Source organism: Musa acuminata, chromosome BXJ3-4 (genome assembly GCF_036884655.1).
Source record: "Musa acuminata AAA Group cultivar baxijiao chromosome BXJ3-4, Cavendish_Baxijiao_AAA, whole genome shotgun sequence".
Classification (NCBI taxonomy): Eukaryota; Viridiplantae; Streptophyta; class Magnoliopsida; order Zingiberales; family Musaceae; genus Musa; species Musa acuminata.
The window spans coordinates 33406609-33430446 of NC_088352.1; the positions used below are offsets into that span (position 1 = coordinate 33406609).

General features: G+C 35.2%; 3 protein-coding genes across 3 annotated transcripts; 2 read left to right on the top strand and 1 right to left on the bottom strand.

Annotated features, from left to right (window-relative positions):
- Positions 1–1377: 1377 nt before the first annotated feature.
- On the bottom strand, positions 1378–3390 carry LOC135634780 (zinc transporter 8-like). The gene is made up of 3 exons (XM_065145365.1): positions 2621–3390; positions 2351–2500; positions 1378–1832 (listed from the first exon to the last, which is right to left on the bottom strand). Exons 1-3 carry the CDS (start codon positions 3212–3214, stop codon positions 1527–1529), a joined length of 1050 nt encoding a protein of 349 aa, XP_065001437.1. The 5' UTR covers positions 3215–3390; the 3' UTR covers positions 1378–1526.
- Positions 3391–13205: 9815 nt separating this feature from the next.
- Positions 13206–17078, top strand: LOC135635911 (ribonuclease MRP protein subunit POP4-like). Its single transcript, XM_065147374.1, has 7 exons — positions 13206–13661; positions 13837–13910; positions 13991–14253; positions 14575–14643; positions 14811–14869; positions 15002–15103; positions 16602–17078. Exons 1-7 carry the CDS (start codon positions 13304–13306, stop codon positions 16721–16723), a joined length of 1047 nt encoding a protein of 348 aa, XP_065003446.1. The 5' UTR covers positions 13206–13303; the 3' UTR covers positions 16724–17078.
- A 2758-nt stretch (positions 17079–19836) lies between these two features.
- On the top strand, positions 19837–23770 carry LOC103982025 (cinnamoyl-CoA reductase CAD2). Its single transcript, XM_009398817.3, has 6 exons — positions 19837–19998; positions 20105–20277; positions 20381–20566; positions 20670–20832; positions 23183–23369; positions 23502–23770. The coding sequence occupies exons 1-6, from the start codon at positions 19890–19892 to the stop codon at positions 23641–23643; spliced, it is 960 nt and encodes a 319-aa protein (XP_009397092.2). The 5' UTR covers positions 19837–19889; the 3' UTR covers positions 23644–23770.
- Positions 23771–23838: the final 68 nt, after the last annotated feature.

A 23838-nucleotide genomic window follows, 5' to 3' on the forward strand; every position in this document is an offset into this window, starting at 1 on the left:
AAGACGCATACACACACTATTGCAGGAATTTGATGATTTCGAAGTGCTTGTAACTCCTTCGATTTGTTTTGGTTTCTTTCGGTCGTTAGGCGACTGAGATCGTAAGGGTCGTTAATGGCCTGCGTAAACACAACTCGAAACAAATTCTCTACCTGGTTCACTCTCATCGGGTGAGTTTCTCTTGTCATACGGTATGGTTCACTATGGTGGTAGAGAAAATGATATGTTCTATAGAGTTTAGTGCACTGTTTCTTATTTCAGCTGGATGCAAGTTCAAGATGTTTTTCTTGCTTGTGGATGGTTTGTGATCTTTTCCTTCTTTAGGTCAAGTATGCAATTGCACTTTGGATTGCGCGTGATCAGATTTTTACATATGAGTTTAGACTGATGCATTTGGTCTTGCTGGAATCAGAAATGGTTTCTTCAGTTTCTTTTGCATGAGATGTTGGATGCGTTTTACCCGTTCCATAGTCAGTTGTACTCTTCCATTTAGTGAAAGATAAAATGAGGAAGCAAAATTGTTTCCAGTTAAGAGGTGCATATATAAATTGTTCTCTGACTTTTCTAATTGCTCGGGTTTATGTTTGGGTTGCAGTGGTTGGAAGGTTTGTTTCTCTGATTTATGGTATTATCCTTCAGCTGGCAATTCGTTTCAGATTCGGCCTACAAAAAATTATCAAGTATTTCTGAAACAGCAGCCTATGCAACGACCCGTTGCTCAAGAAGAGAACCGAGAGATGAGGCAAGATCCATATGAGAAGGGACCATGTAAGAAGGATGCGTGAGTCATGGCAATCGGCGATTCCAAAAGATAAGCAAGCCGCATATGACAAGATGAGAAAGAGAAATGAGGCAACCAGAGCTTCATGAAATCTGTGTCTGGCAAGCAAAGTCCCAAAGCATACTAAGCAAACAAAGCGAGGCTATGATTGTTGAATCGGGACCTGGTAGATCAGCAAAGCTTGCCTCTGAGCAGAAAGCATTCAGCGAGGCAAAAGTCAAACAACAACGAGACACTGCAGCACTTAAAAGGAAGCCACCGATGATCCTGCAAGATGTAAGTTTAAAGTCGAAATACTCTCAAGATGGTTTCGTCCAAGCATATAGATGTGAAGAGAGAATGATTGGATGTGCAGTATACTTTATTATCTTACGACGGCTCAATAATTCGACGGTATCTTCTAGATCTAGGTTTTTGCGAGTAGAGCTGAACCATCTCAGAACAGAATATATTGTTCTTTTAAAAGACACCAAAAAAATCCAGTAGAATCTCTCTCACAATATTTATAAAATTAAGGACAGCGGAAATTTGTGCACGATAAAAACAACCTCTTGAAAAATTAGAGTATAATAACTATTAATTCAAGAGGCAGCTCAAAATTTAAATGGAATGTCTTTCACATCCTACGAGTACAAAGCCTAACCAAACCACAGCTTTTTTCCACTGTCCGCGATTATTTGAAGGGAGGGAGGGATGTCACAACCAACAAAAAAAAAGAGAAACTATACTACAATGAATCTGGCAGCTAAGCCCATTTAGCCAGTAGAGACATCAGGCCTGCTCCAACAAGTAGAGATACATTTATCATAAACTGCAATCTCGCTTTACTCTGCACCCGCGGGTTCATAAAATCTGCGGCAAGCAGATCCACCAGTGCCATGTAGATCAAGATGCCAGACGCGACAGAGTTGAGACATCCTTCCACGATCAGAGCGGTGGGACTGTTCTCGTCGTACACGGATGCTATCCCAATGCCTATCGCGATCCCAACTGGTGTCGTGAGAGAGAAGAAGAGCCCCATGGTCACAATCGACTTTGCCTTGAACTTTGCCTGCAAGTAATAATAGCAGGTCGTTAGTGGAATTAAACCAGATTTTAGTTAGTCATTCAGTCTGTCAGTTCTAACTAAGCAGCAAACGTTGAGCCGCAAAGCATGAAAATCTAACACTCGTAAAGCCCCACTAGTATTCAGTAGGGACCACAATATTTATTCGTATCTTAAGGCGACGTTAGCCACCCATTTTTATGTGAACATATTGCTTTCCCGCCAGGCTGGGAAGCGATGCAAGGCTCCGACTCGGTGAAAAGGTCGGCTGGTCGTAGTTTGCGGCTACGCCTACCAAAAATAAGCTAGCATCAAGTTCAACACCAGCTTGTATGTCCTGCGTGAATCTATTCCTGTCCAACTTTAGCTTTATTAATCTGGCTCAAATTCTCGGTCGTCAGTTTATAAGGATTGCTGTGCTCAAAACCAGCGGGTTCGATTTTATATAAACAAACGAAATATGATATAATTATGTACCTCTTAATATGCTAATATAAACTGTATGCAACCAAGTATTATTATACCTGAACGATACACCCTCCCAGGCCCATGCCCTCGAAGAACTGATGAAAACTGAGAGCAGCTACGAGAGGTCTTATGGTGGATGGTACCTCTGATGCACCCAAAGAGATCCCGATGATCACCGAATGAACAACGATCCCGAGCTCCAAAACCTATGTCAGGTCCATCAATATTCTCAGCACTTTTACTATGATTGTTATTTGACAAAAAGAAAAAGTCTTTAGTTTTCCGTGAATTTAATATACTGAGAAAGAAAGCACCAGTTTTTTTACCTGAGAAATAACTCGGTTCCGAATGAGTTGAGCAGAAGCGTCGCCATCGGACCCATGCGCGTGGCCGTGGGTTGCATGAGTGTGCACGTGATCCGCGCCATCGGATGTCTTCTCCACATCCGCTGTTGTCTCGTCGCTCGCCGTCGTCCGCATGTTCTTGCGGTGGAGGCGATTAAAGTATCCGGTGGCAAGCGTATCGATCATCAGCGTTGCGACAGCGGCGACCATCGCGCCAAACCCGGCGAAGGGGAAGTCCTGCCAAGGGCTCGATGCAAGACAGGGTGACGTGAGGTTTTCGAATGCATCGGGTAGGATATGGATAAATCCGGTGGCGAGAATGACTCCAGCAGCGAAGGCCTTGATCACGAAGAAGATGTCCTTGTCGGGACGGAGCGCAGGTATCCATTTGCCCAGGATGGGAATGCATACGCCAAAACCTCCGCAGACCAAGATAGAAAATATTGCCGCAATCTTGAGCGGCAGCGCCTTCTTCTTATCGCGGCCTTCCTCGTCAGCCGAGCAGTCACAGTCGCCGCGAGCAACCAGAGGAAGGAGCAAAACAATGAGAAAGACGAAGCACCAAACGCCTCTCATCTTCTCTCCAGGTTGTGAGCGTGAAGAGGCTCGTAGAATAAGATGTATATATAGAGAAGGGAGGCAATCTCTCGCAGTTAGACGGAAATACGCTTTATTTTATTTTGAGGATGTAATGAGCACAAAATCTTGTATGGAAGTATGAAAGAGAGAACAAGATTTATGTATGCAATGTGGAAGAGGGTTTCTCGGCGAGGAGGCGATGAGCACACAAAAAAAGCCATGGACTTGGTTATTATTATTATTATTATTATTATTATTATTATTATTATTATTATTATTATTATTATTATATGATGGGTTTTCAATGTGTTGTATTTACGGCTCGGATTCCTCCAATCAAATCAATTAATTGAGTTCTCCCATCAGGGTGTGTTTCAAGTCAAGGAAGTGTCGACATATTGTTCGTTCGTCATTCCGATTTGGACGCTTCAGTTTTTTCGCTGGAGAACATCACAAATGTTGGGCAGCAACGTGGATCGTCGCAATTATAGGCGCGTGTGGTAACCATAAAGATAGGTGATTAACACGTGGATTCATCGCAGTGAAAATAGGCGTACGATCCCACTCGCCTCCTAAAATTTCACGAGCACGTCTGCTTGGGTGGAGAATCTTTTTTGAACGGGTGGCTGTCAAAGTAGAGTTGACACCAAGTCTTTTCGATAAGACCATGGATTTCCCAAAGGCAACACGTGCTCCATAATGGAGCCCTTGGAATGCTCGGTGATGCAATCCCTTTGGAGAGGCGGAAGAGGGGAAACAAAGGAAGAACACTAACGAATTTACTGACGACTTCGACGGTCTCAGAAATGACAGCAGAGGAACCGCGAAGGGGAAATGAGAACAGGCGTTAACTGGTCCTGTACGTGCACCAAGGATCAGTTGACTGCGAAAGTCAGCAACTCTTAGTCAAAACTCGGAAAAATAATGGCACGAAGTTTTGGGACCATATATGAAATCTATCTTGTCGACTAGTATATGATGTATACCACCAGGCTATCATAGAAATTAAGATCGCAGAGAGTCAATAATGAAGAACCAAAGAACGGAAAGCAAGCCAAGCTGGTGATGGAGACAAGCTTTGCAGAAGAACAAAAGCAAATAATCAGTCAAACGAAACAAAAGTCAAAAGACATTATGGATCCATGGCAAGTCATCATCATCTCAAGGAAGGAAGGAAGGATCGGGATATATAGTCAGTCAGTAAGCCCAAAACCGCAGCTGGTAGATAAACAGCCGACTTCTACTTGAGCATTTGGCCGACCGTAGCTATCGGTTGATATCCCTCCCTATAAAGAGCCATTTCCAAACACCCCCACGAAGGAGATGATGAATGAGCAAGGTTGGATGGAGGCTTTAGGGGACCAACAACAATCAGAGTCGAGGCTGCCATCGAGGCGTATTATTACATTGCCATTACGTATGTCCTACATGTAAAGGCACATTATCTCGGTGAGACTCCACGTATTATTATTCCCTCCCTTTGGATATAAAGCGAAGAAATAGACGTGGTGACGAAAGATGGCATTTACTCCAACAACACACGTTGGAAAGGTTTCTAATATGATAAAGGGACAATTCCTAACTCCGAACTTGATGGTATTTGTTTATATTTTAGTGGGTGACTCGCCGATTGTCATCTACTACTCTGACAATAGCAATATTGACATTTTAGGTTTTTCAATAATTTGGTTATGATAACTTTAATTTTACCATTAATGTTATCATCGGATCGGATGGAGCTTTGTTTGTAGCTCTGGAGACATTATCATGAGAAGAGTTGTATTCTTTTTCCGCTGGCTGTAGATGTAAAGACGCATTCTTATTTGTATCATCGCTACAATACAGCTTAGTAAATATGCTCAAGTAAAATTATTACTTCTTGTTGGGAATTTCCATGTTGAACTATTAACTTAAATTTTTTAATTAGAATTTTGGCCTAAGAATTTTAGTTAAGATATGAGTCATTGTCATAATTGAAGTTAAAGTCTTGAGTAGACTCTTCTACGATCAAAAGATCAATGTAATGCATGACATACAATAAATAATAATGAGAAATGAGGAGAGTCAACAATAAACAGAAGAGAGAGAGAGAGAGAGAGAGAGAGAGAGAGAGAGAGGATTGAGCTAAGAAAGATGGAAAGATCTAAAATTTCATTGATTTTATAAGTTCTTATGATTAATAAAAATTTTATTTTTATTTTTTTATATTTCTTCTTAATAGTAATTTATGATTTATGATTTCTTGATGTTCATCGTCTTTTCAAAAAAAAATTTAAAGTATATATGATAATGAAGGCCAAATTTAGGTCTTGAATAAAGACAAACAAAAGAGAATGAATAATCCCAAGTAGACATACAATTTAGATTGATCCAAAATGCTAACCAAAATAACATAATACTATAACATAAAATTAAATATCATTGTCTTACATTCCAAGTTAAAGTGTGACTTGATTATTTTTTCCATCCTGATTTGTAGATATATTGACATCTAATTATTAAAAATAATTAATTATTAAAAATTATGTATAGACATATTGTGTAACTTGATTATTTCTTTTATCTCAATATGCATTAAGGTTATGTAACTCCAAAAAATAAATAAATTAAAAAATACATCTCAATAGGTAATGTCGAGTTAGGATAACTCCTAAACATAAAAATGATATCAATGATACGGGCAAGCGAATATCAAATAGAATAAATAATTTAAAAAGGAGATAAAATGAGTAATAATATGCATATGGGTTATATAACATAATATGCACATAATAGCTCAAAGGGATAATTCTTCAAATTACAGAGAATTTAAAACGTGCTTCATTATAGGACGTGACATCTCTCGCCTACCTTAATGGAGATGAATCTCCCCCACCACAACATAATATAGTCATCATGTCTAATGAGTCACTAATCCTCTAAGAAAATTACCTATCAATACATGTCTTGCTGTCCCACGGCAGCCATCAAAGTCAACATATATAAACCATATCTCATGCAGATAATATCTATCCTCTGATACATAGTTTCAAATGCCTAAATATATGCATAGAATATATGGATACATAACAGGTAATGCAAAAGTATCAAACTAACGATCACGCATAATTAGAAAGAGTTGAATAACTTCCATGATTATCCACAGGTGCTAATAAGGTTTCCAGTTCACTCCTTATAATAAGATCCACTTCACTTCAAATTTAAACTAAGTATTGATTCTTCTGCATCTTTACCAAGATTTCATGATATGATCTTTCACATTAAGAAGCTTCAGATGCCATCTCATAATAATATCAAATACCACAAGTTCAGAAATCAAGGTATTTACTTTATCTAGCATGCATCACATATAAGATCCAAACCATATATACTAAGTTGAAGAGTGATAATACAAGCATAACAACATGTTCTTACTGTACAAATTTCATTGGTAAAGGGATGGAGTTTTGATTAATAATGGGCCGAAAAATAGCAGCCTAATCGGGTTCGTTCGAACTATTGATTTTTTTTTCTTTTTTAATAAAAATAATTTAAACATAACAAAATTTTATAAATTTATTTCTAAAATAAAAAAGGGGGATGTATACCTATAATAAGTGTAATGATATAAAGAAATATAAAAAAATAAAACTATAAAATTTTTAATCAAACTAAATAACTTTATCCCGATTCAAATGTAGATTAATAGGATTTAACTATAATACTATAGACCATATTTGTGTATCAATCATGTTTTATCTTATTTAGTTAATTTTTAAAAATTAAAATTCAAAATAATCCAAGATCAATAAATAATTTTATTCTAATTTAGTTTATAATCAATAAATTATTAGGTCGATTCGATTCTAGTTTTGATTCGATTCGATTTTGATTCAAATAGAATCATGATCAAAACTTATGAGAGAAGTGAGTTACATCAAAGATACGAGGAAATATTATTTCTCTTATGCAAGAAAACCATATCCTAACCTTTTACCTTATTTTTCTTTTAGATGACAGTGTCATCTTCTTTACTAAACTTCAAATTTTCGTAAACACCATCGAAAGTTTTCTATATACCCAAGAAAAAGCAACATATCCATTGGACCTACATTTTATTTCATGGCAATCTATATTAGCATGATGGCATAACTATCTTTTCTATTAAAATGTACGTATATGTTACACATAAGTCCAGATGTAGAAAAACGAAATAACTCGGTGAAATAATCTTTATATAATTTTGACATGATCTTACCGTCTTGATGAATGTTAATGAATTCTTATTACTTCTGGTGATGCACTGAAGCTAGAAAATACTACTCTATCTAGTGGTCCACTGGGAATCAGCCAAACCAAACCAATACAGCCAAACCAATGTTTTGCCCAAACCAAAGTAGTTCTCCTATCAAAAGGAGGGGATCAAGTCGCTTAAACCGTTCAAGCTTGATACTCTACAGCACCAACATGTCTGCCTACAGCTCCCTCCGCCTTTCCACCTACGAGTTGTTGCTGAAAGAAGGTCGATCGTAGCATGAAAAACTCCTTGGTAACTGGCAACATCTGTGCATCAGGTAAATAAATCGAAGAATAGGATAAGAACATTTTTAATGCAGAACTTAGATCGAAATAAAAAGAGAGGATTAGAGTGTCCTACCCTCATCCTTTAGGTGTTGTCCTTCTCATTAATCCTTCTCTTCGTTGGTTAATCCTTCTCTTAATTAAACAAGATAGCATATGGTTTCAGAAAGAACATGGGAAAGATGGTGTATGTTTCTTAAACCACAATTTCCCCCAGTCGTGCACCGTAATCGCCACCCCAAACTACGACCACTGTCACCCTTGTTTCCACATTTCTACCCTTAATATTTAATAGACTAAAATAAATTAGCATGACAATAAAAAGTGAGAAAATCCTGTTAGAGAGCGAAACATGAGAACGATCCTGTTAGAGAGAGCAACAAGAGAGATCCTATTAAAGAGAGAAATATAAGAGAAAATTCTAGAGAGAGAATCTACTAGAGAGAAATATTAGTAGAGAGACTATCAAGATAAATCAAGAGGAGAAAATATTTTAGATTGAAATCGGACAGAAAAGAAACTATTAGAGAGAGGATAATAAAATTGATGAAGAATAGATTTAATCTTGACAACCATCAAAGAAGGATATACCAAGATAGAGACGATCAATATATAGATTGCAACATGGGAAAGATAATTGATAGAAAAGAACATCACAATGTCACTAAGTTCATAGAGAAAGATTAGCGGATTCGAAGTTTGATAACATTCAAAATAGAAGACCGAACATATGAATAATGATTTGTACAAGTTATTTGGATCTTAGTATTAGCTATATTTAATGGAAATGATTATTGCACATGAGAAATTATGATGATAACTTTTCTCAAGAATTCAAAAAATATATAAAACTAAATGTATCTAAAATCTTAGCTCAAAAATATAATCATTTAAAGGCTAAACTATCCTCATAATTCAACTATCATCACCTATTCTATTTTACTGAAAGTAACTTAATGATGTTTAAACTGCTAAGACTTATATCTTGATATATATATATAGATGATATTCACTTAATTGCAAAGCCTACAAAGCCTCAAGAAATTATTCTAACACATATCAGAAGCACATAAGCTAATTATAGCTTTAAGGGATTCGAATTGGTTTCAACATAATTTTCTTAAAAAATAGAAGATATTAAGTACTTCAACTGAACAAACTCATAACTTTAAGCACAACTATTGGATTAAAAAAATAAAAAAATAAAACATATATAAATTCAACCCTAAGGTATTTGAAACCCTCTAAATTTATTTGTTTATGAAATTGCTAAGTTGAAATCCTAGTTATATCTATAGAAGGATTGTGTTATCTTATCCTAATCTTTCTTTGGTACTAGAGAGCTTAGTCTCATGAAGGAAGAACGAAGAGGGTGAGATAGGGGTCATGCTTTATTTGATTAGGTAAAAAAAATAAGTATAAATTAAAAAGGACATGTTAACTAGGCTACCTGATAAGTGGGGCTCAACTCATTAGGCTCAATTTAAGTTTATTTTTTTTCCTAAATATAATTTTAGTGTTGATACAACTTAATAATAATGATTTTTTAATCTAAGTTCATATTTCAATATTACTTATGTATCATTATATTTTTTGTTTAGCACTCTTTTATGATTTATATATTCACTAAAATACTTGAAGCAATATTTCAGAGAACTTTGTGCATAACATGTCTGAAATTATGTACTTTAATTTGATAAATAAATAACATGAGTATATTACATATCATGTTTATGAAGCATACATTTCACAAAATATATCTTTATATAATAGTAATATATGCATGATATTTGTATTTTTATTGGTATATTAAATGTGATAAGAAACTTAGGTACTATGATCCTCCCTTTTTGAAAAATTTATCCTCAAAATTTCTTACTTAAATAGAAGTTCCTCTACAACACTTGGATTAGTAAGATTTTCTTATTATGAAGTTCTTTCTCTTTTGAATTAGAAATTTATATAGTTTTCACCTAATTTCATTGGTTATTCTTCCAAGACATCAGAAAATTCTGAAATATATTTTCTCAATGTTAATATATAGAATACATTATATACATTTGCGATGTAAGACTAGTATGTAAGCCACATCACTAACTTTATCTGAAATTTTAAATGGTCATACATACTGAAGAGTTCATTTATTATGCTTCATAAACTTCATAACTCATTTGATTGGTGCCTTATAGGAATTCTTTATCTCCTACCTCAAATTTTAGAGGTCTTCTCTTATGTCTGTATAATATTTTTATCTGCTTTATATTACTTTGATCCTTTGATAAATATTTTCTACTACTTCAATTATTTTTCTTTCTAAATCTAATCCCAAATATTTTCTTTCACCCATTTGTGATCTATACTTTTCCCATCAAGTGTCTTAAATGGTGCATTCTAATTGCTGCTTGATAACTATTGTTATAACAAACTTTATTAAAGATAAATATTTATTATATTATCTATTAAGACCTAAAATGCATACTCTTAGTTTATCCTCTAATATTTGAATGATTTTTTCATATCATTTATTTATTTGAAAATGAAATACAATACTAAAAGTTAAATTTATCTCTATTCCCTTATCAAGTCTTCTTTAAAAGCCTGATGTGTATCTTAAATCTATATATAACATAATGAACAGTGGCACACTATGTAATCTAATTATTTCTAAGATATACAATTGAGTATATTGATCTATGATATAATTAATGCAAATAAGGAGAAAATAGGTTGTCTTAGTTTATCTATCCACAATGATCCAAATTTTATCATGTTTCATCTTAGGACAATCTATATTGACCACTTTTTCTTTTTTGTTTTGTTAATAATTTCAATGTAGTATGTGAGAGACACTTCTTAACAAAATTATATATATCTTTCCACATCTTTCTTTATTTCTAGCTATCAAAAGTGTTTTTTCATATCTTTGTGTATCTTGTTAGTTTAGAGTGTGCTAAGTATGAAGTTTAGTGTCCTTCTATTAAAATTTTTAACTTTATATTATATTCCTCAAGTATACAGAATCTATATTGAAATTTAATTATTATTAAAGTTTAGATCTTAATCAACTCAAATAAAAATCTTTAACCTATTACTTTTGATTTTTTTCCAATAGTATTGGCTACAGTGATAAAGTTATTAATCTCACAATTAAGTTTTTATGGATCAATTCCAATTTTTATATTTTCAGAGTTCTTTAACTGTTGATAAAGTAGCTAGATTGGTTGACTTTGTACTTAATGCATTAATAACTATATTTGTTTTCTCAAGTTAGATAATAATCATACACTCATAATCTTTTGCTTGCTTCAACTATATCTTTTACCTCATGTTTAACTTTTTAAAATAAAAAAATATTTCAAACTCTTATAATAGTATATTTTTCATATTTCTTACTATAAGATAATACTACCAAATTTTTAGTGTAAATACTATTGCTACTAATTTTATATCATAAGTCCGATAGTTCTTCTCATAATTTTTTAATTATCTTAAGATATATGCTATGATTTTGCTATTTTGCATCAAAATACATCATATGTCATTTTTAGATATACCACTATATACTATAAATCCTCTTTAACTCATATGATATGATAATAATTAGAGTTAAAATTAACCTCTTTTTTAATTTTTAGAAACTATTCTTACAAGCATTATTCCATTTAAATTTGATATTTTTTCTTATTATGTAGATGAGTGGTGATGTTATCTTAGAGAATTCTTCTATAAATATTTGTAATAACTTATCATCCCAAAAGAGCTCTTTATCTAATTGCTTTCATCCATCAATTAAGATTCATTCCTTGAATACATTATGCCCAAGAAATATTATCTTCATCAACTTGAATTAATATTTCTTAAAATTTGCATATAATTATTTTTATTTTAAAATACTTTAACTATTATTAGATGCCTTTTTAGTGTGAATATCTTAAAATATCATCAATAAAAATTATTATAAAATAATCTAGATAATCCTTGAGTACCCTATTCATTAAGGTCACAAAGGCTATGAGGACAATAAATGATAATATACGAAATTTAAAATGTCATATGTAATTATGACGGCTATACAAGAAATATCATCTATCATAATTTTTAATTGATGGTACCCTAATCTCAAGTCAAACAAGTAATTCATTCTAGGTATTTGCTTTTAATAGTCAACTCATTCAACTTCGTATAGTATATGCATAATCATATTGTTTAATCCTTTTCTCGACAAATAAAACTAATGCTCCCCATAATGTTGAATAATCTCTTTGTCAAGAAGCTCCTATAATTATATCTTTTAATTCCTTTAATTCTATTAGGGGACATTGGTTCAATACCAAAGTTAAATCTAGATTAAACTCAATTTCTCTATCTAGTGATAGTACAAAAAATCTTTTAGAAACACATGTTAAAATTTATTTACAACTAAGACATCCTCTATCTTAATTTTTTATTCTATCATAGTATTAATCATATTCTATCATAGTTAAGTTCATTCAAAAGTCTATTATAATATGAAAGTCTCTTTTAATCAATACATGCTTATTATCATAATTTAATTTTATATACAAGTTTATGAACAGCCTTTGTTCATTTTGTCAAAGACCATGCATTTTAATTGTAAAAATATACTTAAAAAAAACACAAACACTTATATATGAGGTACAAAAGTATGTATCTCAACTTTAAAAGTCGGATAAGATAAGCATATATAATATTTATGAAATAAAAATATCATAAAATATATATTTAGGTAATAATAGTATATGCATGATATTTGTGACTGTATTGGCAATGTTAAGTGTGACGTCATGTGAAAGACTTTGAGCACTCCAATGGTAATGCCAAAAGGAGATTGCATCAAAGTCTCAAGGCCATAATTTTCTTATATATTTTATTTTAGATGAGGCTGTTAGAATATTAATTTAAATTTTATGATTAAATAAAATAAAATTTTAGTTTAAGAGTTGTAATTAAAATAACAAACACTTGTTATAATTGAAATTAAATTCTTAAGTTGTATACAAACAAACAAACAAACAAACAAAAACAATTGTAGAGCTAAGAAAAGTTGAGAGAAATTTATAAGCTCTTCTTATGAGGGTCGAAGCTGAAGCGGGAGGGGGAGAGAGAGAGAGAGAGAGAGAGAGAGAGAGAGAGAGAGAGAGAGGAGGGGAAGATAAGCGGCCGAGAAGTCCTTCTAAACCCATCATCCATCCGTCTCTCTTCTTTTTAATTTAATTGTGTATGGTTAGAGAGAGATCCATGATGAAGGCGCGCAGCGTTGTGTTTCGGTTTACAATTAATTACAGGAGGGATTCGTATTAACCAGTCAAGTCACGTGCACGGCACCTGCTATCTGATTCGTGTCGTCTCCAAGGGAATTAATTATGCTTCGCCTGAGCCGTCCATCGGTTATCCAACGGTAGGCAGGTTCTTGAACAAAACCCTCGTTGCGCTGGTAAGAATTCGACTCCTTTCCCGCTTTCGTCCTGGGCTCGGCCTTCCGCCGCCGCACGAGCCCTTCCTTCCATGGCCTCCGGAATCGGTGAGAGCACGCCGGCCGCGTCGGACCGTAAGAAACGCGCGCTCGAGGCGCTGGAACGAAGGTTCGCAGCCGAGGCCGAGCGCCTCCAAGAACATCACCACCAGGAGGACCAGAAGGCGAAGCGAGCTCGGATCCCGGTGGGAGACGCCGAATCCGAGCAGCGCAAAAGATTCCATTCGCTCGAACGAAGGTCCGCCGCTGAGGCCGGGCGCCTCCAAGAGCCCCATCACCAGGATAGCCGGAAGTCCAAGCGAGCTCCGAACTCAGCGGGCGACAGTGAATCCGAGAAGCACAAGGGAGGCCACCCTGCGACGTCCGCCGCCTCCGCTTCGTCGAAGAAAGGTCCTTTTTTTTATTTTTGTTTTATTTTTTGGAGTTGGTATTTAGGGCTTTTGATTACTCTGTTCTGCTTGCTGCCTCTAAAACCTTATCTTTTCATGTTCTACTCCTGGGGAAATACAATTGTGCCTTTTATTTAATAATTAAGACATTTATATGTACTTTCTATGATTATCAGATGAAGTTCACCCTGTTTATTCAGAGATTTCTGGCATTGTGCATGAGAATTTGTTACGAGCTAGCGATCTCAAGGTACTTGCATTAATTCTTCCTCAAACTTAGACAGATATTTTTAATTTGAACTTTTAGATCATACTTTAGTCTTGATGAAGGTTCCAAGTACAAGGGATACTGTGAGCAAAGTCATCAACGATATTGTTCAGAAGGGTGGTGAGGGCAGTAAATATGCAAAGCGTGGCAAAAGCTTGAGAATTGACAATTGGATCCTTCTGGATAATTTCGTGCCCAAGGATGATAGTTTGATGGATGCTCGCTTAAAGGCTTTAAGGAGCCACTCAAAACGGTCAAAGAAGCACATGTCAAGGAGGCAACACAGGAAATGCGGATCATTCAACCTGCCAAATGAGTACCATAAGTGAGTATTATGCAGAATTTTCTTGTGGGTACTAACTAGTACATGTTAGCCTTCTTAGCAATGCCGGTATTTTGTGAGTTTCATAATATCTAAGTTTGATGTGTGATGCACTAATATCACAATCTTGATATAGCTTGTGTTTGTCATGATTCCCAATCTTGATTATCTAATATCATAATAACTTCTGCATCAACCTTTGTTTTTTTTTGTTTGAGATCATATTTCTGTGAATAGTATAATTAAGCCTCTGCATCCTGCAATTTTCTAATTGCATTTTATTTCCTTAGTTGTTTTTGTTTTTACATGTTGATCTTGTTGCAGCTTTGATCTCTTCAAGCCAATGCATGAAATGTGGAAAGAGTACATTGTTGAGCTTCTGAAAGAAGTGGGGTATGCATACCTTTGCAAGGAATTTTACAGTTTACTTGATCATTATGCTCTTTCATGTCAGCTTTATTAGATTTTCCATTGTTTTGTAAAAGTTTTGATTTTTTTTTTCAACCGTTATTTAAGTAGATAGCATTAGGGGTTCCTTTGTTTCTCTTGTTACCTTTCAGGAAAAAACAGCTAGCCGAGTGTCTTCTCATGGCAGACTTGCATGGTGCCCATCTTCTAGGTTTGTTTTCTGCATTTGTTACATTGCTAACTGTAAATATCTGATGAGCATGATGCTACAGTTGTTGTACATTTCAATCTATTGTAGTTTATCTCTTATCTGTGGATGATACTTTGCCATTGGTTTATCTAGTTGTTGAATGTAAAACGGCTGCCTTCAAGGGTATAAATGGTATTATGATTCGTGAAACTGCTGAGACCTTTGGGATAATTACACAAGACAACTGCTTCCGAGGTATAGTTGTGACTGCTGATTCATGTGAAAAGATGTTTCTTGTGGTTTATATATCATTGCAATGTTTTGATGAAAAACACTTAGTACAAGAGATTAGGCAATCCGTATTATGGCATTTTAGCATGATGTTTATTACGTTGTATCTGTTTCTTATATCTCTTTAATCATATTACTCACTCATGAAAGGTATTCATGACATGAACAGAAATTAAGATATAGGTTACTTGAAAATTAAAAGTCAGTTGACAATGTATTTACAGTTTATATTTCTAAATTTGCTCTTCTGATCAGTTCAGTAACTCAGTTGTTGCAACTTTTCTTTATGTTACATTAGTTTTTTAGATGATGGATAAGAGTATACTTATTTGTTTGAGGCAGACAAGTTACAATTAGGAACTAGCAATGCTGAAGCAGTTGCAAATTGTTGCTGTGTGTCTGGTGGTGTTTTCCTCTGTTCCAATTCTGAGAGGAAGTTCCTTATGGGTGGATTGCTATATGACCACACTGGCTAAGACAAAAGCTTGAACTAAGTTGATAACTGGTTTGTTGTAATAGTTAATTCACGTGAACCGGATATTAGATTGACTAGCGTAAAGGATGCCCAGTAGGTTGTCTTTGTTTTCACTGCTATCAGGCATTCTATTAAATCCTTAACCTTATTGATTAAGAGATCTATTAAATTTATGTCCTTATGTACTTGTTCCTTTCTTGATTTCTTGGTTAAGAGGTCTTATCAAATGCTTGTGCCCCTATTTATTGATCAAGGGATTTCAAACTCTTTAACTATTGACAATGGTATCCCTTGAGAATAGTATGAATTTTGATTTAGTTGTCATAGCATTTGAAATAGTTTATATGGTTCGTGAAGAATAGCACAGAAAGTGAATTTCTGATGAGTTTAACAGACTTTTGTTTGGTGAGTCCTATGCATTTTCTGAACACTACAAATTGGAGCTGATTTGATTTTGGATTGCTGCTCTCCTGCTTTGACCTCTAGGAAGTTGATCATACAATGTTCCTGCAAATTTTTGCATTACTAGGTGCTCTTCGGACAAAAACCTGGCATTTGAATTTGCAAATAATATTCACTCCTGATGTATGTTGGGCAATATTTCTCTAGTGTTGTTAATTTCTTTCCGAATTTGCATCATTTTGGAAGATTCTAGTTTCTTTCCTGGTTAATAGCATGATTCCATTGTCAGTAACAAATTTTATGGTTTTATTTAAGATATTCATTAAGCACTTATTGCTAGTCTTATTGGAATTCCGATTCAAATTTGTGAGAAGATAAATGTTGTCAGCTTCAAATTTTGTTAAAAAGCTTTATTTAATCTTGCTAGTATTAGTTATAGGTTTGAAATGAATGATAATTTGCCTGGTTAAATTTTATAGTCTCCTTCATGTTTATTTTTTACTATCGATTGGACCACACACATTTCTGTAATGTCTTACAATTTGAAGGCAGAATGTTCTTAACCGAGTTTTTTTGGATCTACAGTTGTTCCCAAAATGGGTTCCATTTTCATTTTTCAAGCTGATTGTTGGAAGATCACACTGCACGGTGACAAGTTGTCAAAAAGACCATTGAACCGAAAGAACACTCGCCGGCGAGCAAGATGAAAAGAAGCTGATTACTCGCTTTCATTGCATGAATCGGTTGCTGTTCTTTTGATTGGAACAGTAGTCTGCTTCTTATTTGAGTTCTATGGCTAATACAGGAGCAGTTTCGTGATGCTGCTCTAGCTTCTTCCACCTTTTTAGGTGGAGAGTGTCACTTCTAAATGAGCACATATCTTCAGTTTCTACCTGTGAGGAAGCTCTTTCCTTTGTTAGGCATGGTCCTAAGGTGTTTACATTCTTTTGTCATCTTAATTTGTCTGTCTATAGAATGGTTTTTGACCTATTTCCATATCAACATCTCTGCATCTTAACGTGCATATCTGTTGATATTTTCAGCAGATATCAGTTGCTTTTATAGCTTAAATGCATGCCAGTATTAGGAACATGTCAATTATAGAAGAAATTTGGGTTAGGAATTGCATCTCTTCGTAATAACTGTTTAGCTTATAATCCAAGACATGGAAGCGTAGGGAATGTGAAGGGATGTCTAACAGTAGGGTTGCAGCAGGGGAATGTGAAGACATCAAAAGGTTCAAACTATTTTTAGGAAAACATCAAATTGATCAAAATTGGAAAAGTTCAAACTATTCACCAATGGAAATTATCATTTAAAATCCTAAAAATAAAAAAATTGATCAATTCAAAGGTTTTAACAAAATTTTGACTTAAGAGTTTAAACTCAGTTACATTGTTTTTGAATAGTCAAAAAAATAATATGACTAGGTCTAAATCTTAGCAGTTTTTATCAAATTTTAAAATTGGTTTCAAACCAATTTAGAAGCTCAAATGATACAAAATGTTGTGTGGAAGTATCAAACTTTATTAAAATGTAAAGAAATTAAAAATTCATACTATTCAGAAACTGAAAATAACATAAATTTATGAATCAAATTTATAAAAATAGACTATATATATATATATATATATATATATATATATATATATATATTTGTATCCATCTTGGACTATTCAAAAGTTTGTTAAAATTTTACATTTGTTTTGACCAGGTTTAAAATTAGTTAATACTATTTTGGAATTGCCCCTAAAAACAATGTAATTGGGTGCAAATCCTAGTGTTTTTGGATTAAACTTTTAGAATAGGTTTCAAACTAATTTAGAAACTCAAATGTTACAAAACATTACATGGAAACATCAAATTTTATCAGAATTTCAAGAATTAAAAAAAATATATATGGACCAATTAAAAGGCTTCCATGAAAATTTGACTTATTTTGACCATATTTAGACCCAATTATATTGTTTTGAATAACTCAAAAAAAATAGTGTGATGTGGTCTAAATCTCTGTTTTTTTAATCAAAATTTTAAAATAGGTTTCAAACCTATTTAAGCTCAAATGTTGCAAAACATTGCATGAAAGTATCAAAATTTAAAGAAATTTTGAAGAAAAAAAAATCATACAATTCACAAGCTAAAAATAACATAAAATTATCATTTAAATTTTTAAAAAATAGAAAACAAATTATAATTTTGTCCGTCTAAGGCCAATTCAAAGGTTTTATAGCCCAAAAAATAGTGTAATTGGGTATAAATCTTAGTTTTTTTTTATTCAAACTTTCAAAACAGGATTCAAATCAATTTAGAAGCTCAAACGTTATAAAACGTTACATTAGAAACATTAAATTTTATGAGAATTTTAAGAATTACAAAAAACAATCTGGACCAATTCAAAGGTTTCCATGATATTTTGACCCAATTATATTATTTTGAATAACTCAAAAAAAAAAAAAAAGTGTGATCTGGTCTAAATCTTAGTGTTTTTTTTATCAAGCTTTTAAAATAGATTTCAAACTAATTTAGAAGCTCAAATGATACAAAAGGTCTGAAAATGTAAAGAAATTAAAAAATTCATACTATTCACAAGCTAAAAAACAATATAAGATTTTATTTTAAATTTTAAAAATATAAAAAAATTTATTTTTATCCATCTAAGACCAATTCAAAGGTTTGCTAAAAATTTAAAATTTAATTTGATTAGGTTCAGACCAAGTTACACCAATATAATATATTATCTCTTTTGTGTAACAGTTCCAATGAGTCTCCCTCCATATTTTAGATGGAAGGTTTGAGAGGGGCAACATAATTTGATGATCCAACATCTCTATAGTATTCTAGATTATCTTTTGAGGATATTCATGACTACTTTTTGAGTAAGATCAAAGATAGACTAAATGATAATTCTTATTTATTGCTTGAAGTAGAATGGAACATTCCTTTAGTCTTTTGACATGATCCCAAAAAATTCAGATAGGGCAACAGCATTGATATATAATAAATAATACAGTGGTAACCTCAGTAGAAAAATCCAATGGTGCTAAGAGGGCTTAAGAATCTTAAAGATAGCACTTGTATTCTAATATATAGCAATGACCCTGATTTGAAGGTGTATCTTTAGTGGTTCCTATCATAATCATGAATTATTGTTGAGATAGTGTTTGCAGTACCGGTTCGGGCGGTACGTACCGGTTCGATAGGTTATCGGTACGCGGATCGCATGTTACCGATCTGACACAGTAGCAATGCACTGTAACACTGTAGCAGAGCTACAGTACTCTACACACCGGGATGTACCGCTCGGTATACCGTACCGTATCGGTACCGAGCTCAGGTCGAAACACCGGTACGGTACGGTATTACGAACCTCGGTTGAAACTACAATTTAGATATCTTTTAAGTGTATTTTTTTTTTTTGAATATGTGATTCCTCTCAACCCAAATATGATAAATAGTAATTGTGAAGGATAATTTACCAATACAGCTCATAAAGCTCTCAGTATTAATGTTGCAACATATTCACGTCAATTCTACATTCGGACACTATGGGGGACGTGAAAAATTGAATCTCCTCAAAATTGCTCCCCACAAGCTAAGAAAGGAGATTCTAAGAATAGGTGTTGAACACTTTCTTCTTCTCGACTGTATATGTAGCGATTAAATTCGTCAAACATAACATAAATAATGACTCTTTCCGTTTTAAATTTCCCTTCACATTAGCGACATACAATCGGATGACAAGTCGGTTTGCAAAGCGGAAGAGTCGAACGGGTCCGAACTGACCCGATCCGTTAGCCATCACCCTCACCCAACTCATCCAGAAACTTCTGCTGGCACAAGGCAGAGTGAGAGAGAGAGAGAGAGAGAGAGAGGATGTCGAGCGTCGTTTGCGTGACGGGCGGCAGCGGCTTCATCGGGTCATGGCTGGTCCGCCTCCTCCTTGACCGCGGCTACGCTGTCCACGCCACCGTCATGCACCTCGGTCAGTGGTACTACTGTTCTCTACCCCCTCTTTTATTACCCTAGTGCTCTCTACTCCCGCAGCTACAGATGACTCTGGAGGAGCATTCTTGTGATCTATTCCTCAGGGGACGAGGCTGAGACGGCGCACCTTCGAGCCCTCGAGGGCGCCGCCGAGCGACTCCACCTCTTCGAGATCGACCTCCTCGACCCGGCCTCCCTCCTCGCCGCGATCCGGGGCTCCGCCGGTGTCTTTCACCTCGCCTCTCCCTGCACCGTCAACCGCGTCCACGATCCCCAGGTCGATGCCACATCTGCCCTTCAAATCCCCCCACCCCGTTCCTTCTCGCAGCCATTCCAACCCCTACTGATCGATTTGTTTACTTCGTTTCCTCTTCGGACAGACGGAATTACTGGATCCGGCCGTGAAGGGGACGCTAAACGTACTCCGCGCCGCCAAGGAGAGCGGGGTGGGCCGGGTGGTGGTGACGTCGTCCATATCTGCCATTTTTCCCAGCCCCGGATGGCCAGCTGATGTCGTGAAGGACGAGAGCTGTTGGACCGACCTCGAGTATTGCCGGCAGAATGAGGTAAGATCACAAAATGTAACGCCGCAAGATTGAATTAGCTGGATTGTGAATTGGATCGTTCGAAATCTCGCGGATTGCATGTTTTGGTGGTTGTCCTCTCCAGTTATGGTATCCAGCATCAAAGACGTTAGCCGAGAAAGCGGCTTGGGAGTTTGCCGAAGGGAACGGGTTGGATGTGGTGGTGGTCAATCCCGGGACAGTAATGGGTCCCATAATACCGCCGGCGATCAATGCCAGCATGGCCATGCTCATGCGCCTTCTTCAAGGTCTTTTACTGTAGTTTCTTGCGAAATTGCTAATGATCATTACATTGCTATTCACTGCTCACGTGCTCATCTCACTTGTGTTGGGTTTCATCTGTTTGGCAACTATTTGTCGATTTCAGCACTCTTGTTGGACAAAATATATACAAGAAATTCTCACTTGAAATGAGAAACAAAAACTTGTTTATCTGCTAGTAAATTCCATATCAAGATCTCACTTCATCTGCAAGACACCACTTTCTGCATTTGTTAGCTCATATATACAATTATCCTGGTCATACAAGTACAATTCAATACCAAGATTGCACTTTATTTCTGGTGAAGGATCCATGTTCCTGACAGTTCCACAACAACATTTGTGAATACACAATGTATTATCAAAAGTTGGATTGTTTTTACCCCAAAAGTTGGATTTTAACTTAGTATGTGTATTGCACCCGTGACAAAACTACAGATTCTCTTCTCTCAATATGTATGATGATTTCTAGATTACTTAAGACAGTGGCATCCATGTGCTAGAGATCCGTCCTGGTTACATTCAGCTGATTCAAACAAACTTTTCATTCTGTAGCTTCTTGAAGTTTTTAAAAAGTTTCACCGATTAGGCAACGAACAACTAGTCCACGTGAGTCTTAGACTTGCTGTTTTACTTCGTAAAAAGCTCTGATTGACTATTACGAAACTCAGTTGCATCCGGTGTCACTATGAAGCCATCCTTAGCTCCTTTCAACTAACTGTCTGAGAGGACTGTGATGTCGATCACCAAAAATGAATTTTAATGGTTATTATGCTTTTTTTTTGCCTTTTTCGTAATGGTGGATCTTCTTTTGCTTTATTTTATTACTCTGGTTACTGTATAACAGCGTTATGGTAGTCTGACCCCACAGTGGCAGGAGACTGGTGCACACTGCTGCCTTTCTTTACGTTAGGTCATATTTGAAGATTGGAGCTTCTTTCAGACCATGCATCAACTCAGAAGTCCTAACTAAAATCCCAAGAGAATGAAAACACTTCAATTTTTACCTTTCCAATAATATTTAAATGCTTTAATCAGTCATAGAAAACACCCTATTGAATGGAAGTATTGGGCCTGTTTATGTTTAATTTACATATCTTGAATTAAAATATCCATATTAAACAGTAATTCCAGGTTGTTTTTATCACAGAAAAAGTATCTGAGTAAGAGAATAATTGTGGTCATTCTTTTACCCAGAGAATGGTCCTTTCTCGCTATCGGAAAGTGTGTCTAGTTGCAAAGTTTACAATTTTGTGGGATGCTGAGGATTCTGTATCAGTTTGATGGCATACTGTCAGTGTACTGCCTATATACCAATATTAGACCATTCTGAATTTTTTTATGTATCAGCAGTATTGGTACCATGCTGATCCATACATACTGGTCTACCAATACTCGGTAAGGGTACTAAACCAAAAATGTAAACCTTCTCTGTTTGATTTGTTCTCCTAAACTTTTCATGCTGTATTTAGCTCTTATCCTTTTCATCTATTGCCGCACACAACCTTCTCAAGTTGTGAGTTTATTCCTTTCCATTTAGCGGATCTTTTATCCAGATCAGTATGTTTCCAGTTCCTGTGGGATGACAATTAGGACAAATGTAATGATGATTGGGTTTGAAATATGATGTTTGAGCCATTATGTTTTGCTGTTAAAGCAAATTTATTTGGGAATGGCTCTTTAGCTTGGAAACTCTCCAGATCTCACAGGTAATTCCTCATTGTTATCTTTTTGTCAAAGCTTAGTGAGACAGAAAGACAGTCATTGTTTTTGTTGCAAGCATTACGATAGCAAGTATCCTATAAGGCATCCTGAATTAGGATTGCTAGATGTGTAATGTGTTAAGAGTCATCTTAAAATGGACACTATCTATTACTTAATTCTCTGTCATGCTGCATCCCTCAGATAAAGTAATATTTTCAGTGTGGTGATTCATCGTTTACAGCTTATGACTTTGCAAGAGCTGTTGGAATTGCAAACTCTTACTCCATCGACCATCCAGAGTAATATGCCTGTGGATATATGTCCCATTTGATTTCTGTCGTTGGAGAAATATGAACAGGTCTTTTTGATTGAAATCTTACAGAAGTAGCAGATATATTTATTGGGTTTATTCTTAAACTAGTCTAATTCAGGCCTATCTTTCTGTGAGAGTCTCTCTTTAGTGTGGTGATATTTTAATTTCTCAAATATTACTTTATTAGCATTTATTTCAGGTTATCTGTTATCTTATTGGTTAAGCTAGTCATGGTATCACCAGCAGCAAAAGTTCTGCAACTCTAATTTTATTAGCTTTACTCTGAAAAAACATGACACTTCATCCTGGTTTGTTAACAGGTTGCACCGATGAGTATCCAGATTTTTATATGGGATCGGTTCATGTCAAAGATGTTGCTCTGGCGCACATTCTGCTATATGAAAATCCATCAGCCACTGGAAGGCATTTGTGCGTTGAAGCCATTTCTCATTGGAGTGACTTTGCATCCAAAGTCGCACAACTTTACCCAGATTATAAGGTCCCTAGGTACGATCATAATTTCCTAGAAAATAAAACATTGATCTGTCAAATAATTGACATCATCACCCAAACAGGATGGTTTTTGGTTCATTATGACAGACTGACTTCTAATGAAGCTTCTCGTATTCTGGTCTGTAGATTCCCAAAGGATACACAGCCTGGACTATTAAGAGCTCAAAACCCAGCAAAAAAGCTGATCGAATTGGGTATGGAGTTCACATCCATGGAGCAAATCATCAAGGATGCAGTGGAGAGTTTAAAGAGCAAGGGTTATATCTGAATTCAGATTGCTGATGATGAAGTTGTACTGGCTTTGCTCTAATGTCCCATGAACCGTTGCCTGATTACTAGCAAAATGTTGAGTATGAGACAGATTCAAATATATTATTATGGTAGGTTTATGGTAAGCTCTTCTGGTTGATGCCGTTATTTGGGGAATGGTTAGCTAAATTACCTGCTTATAATCTTTTCTTCA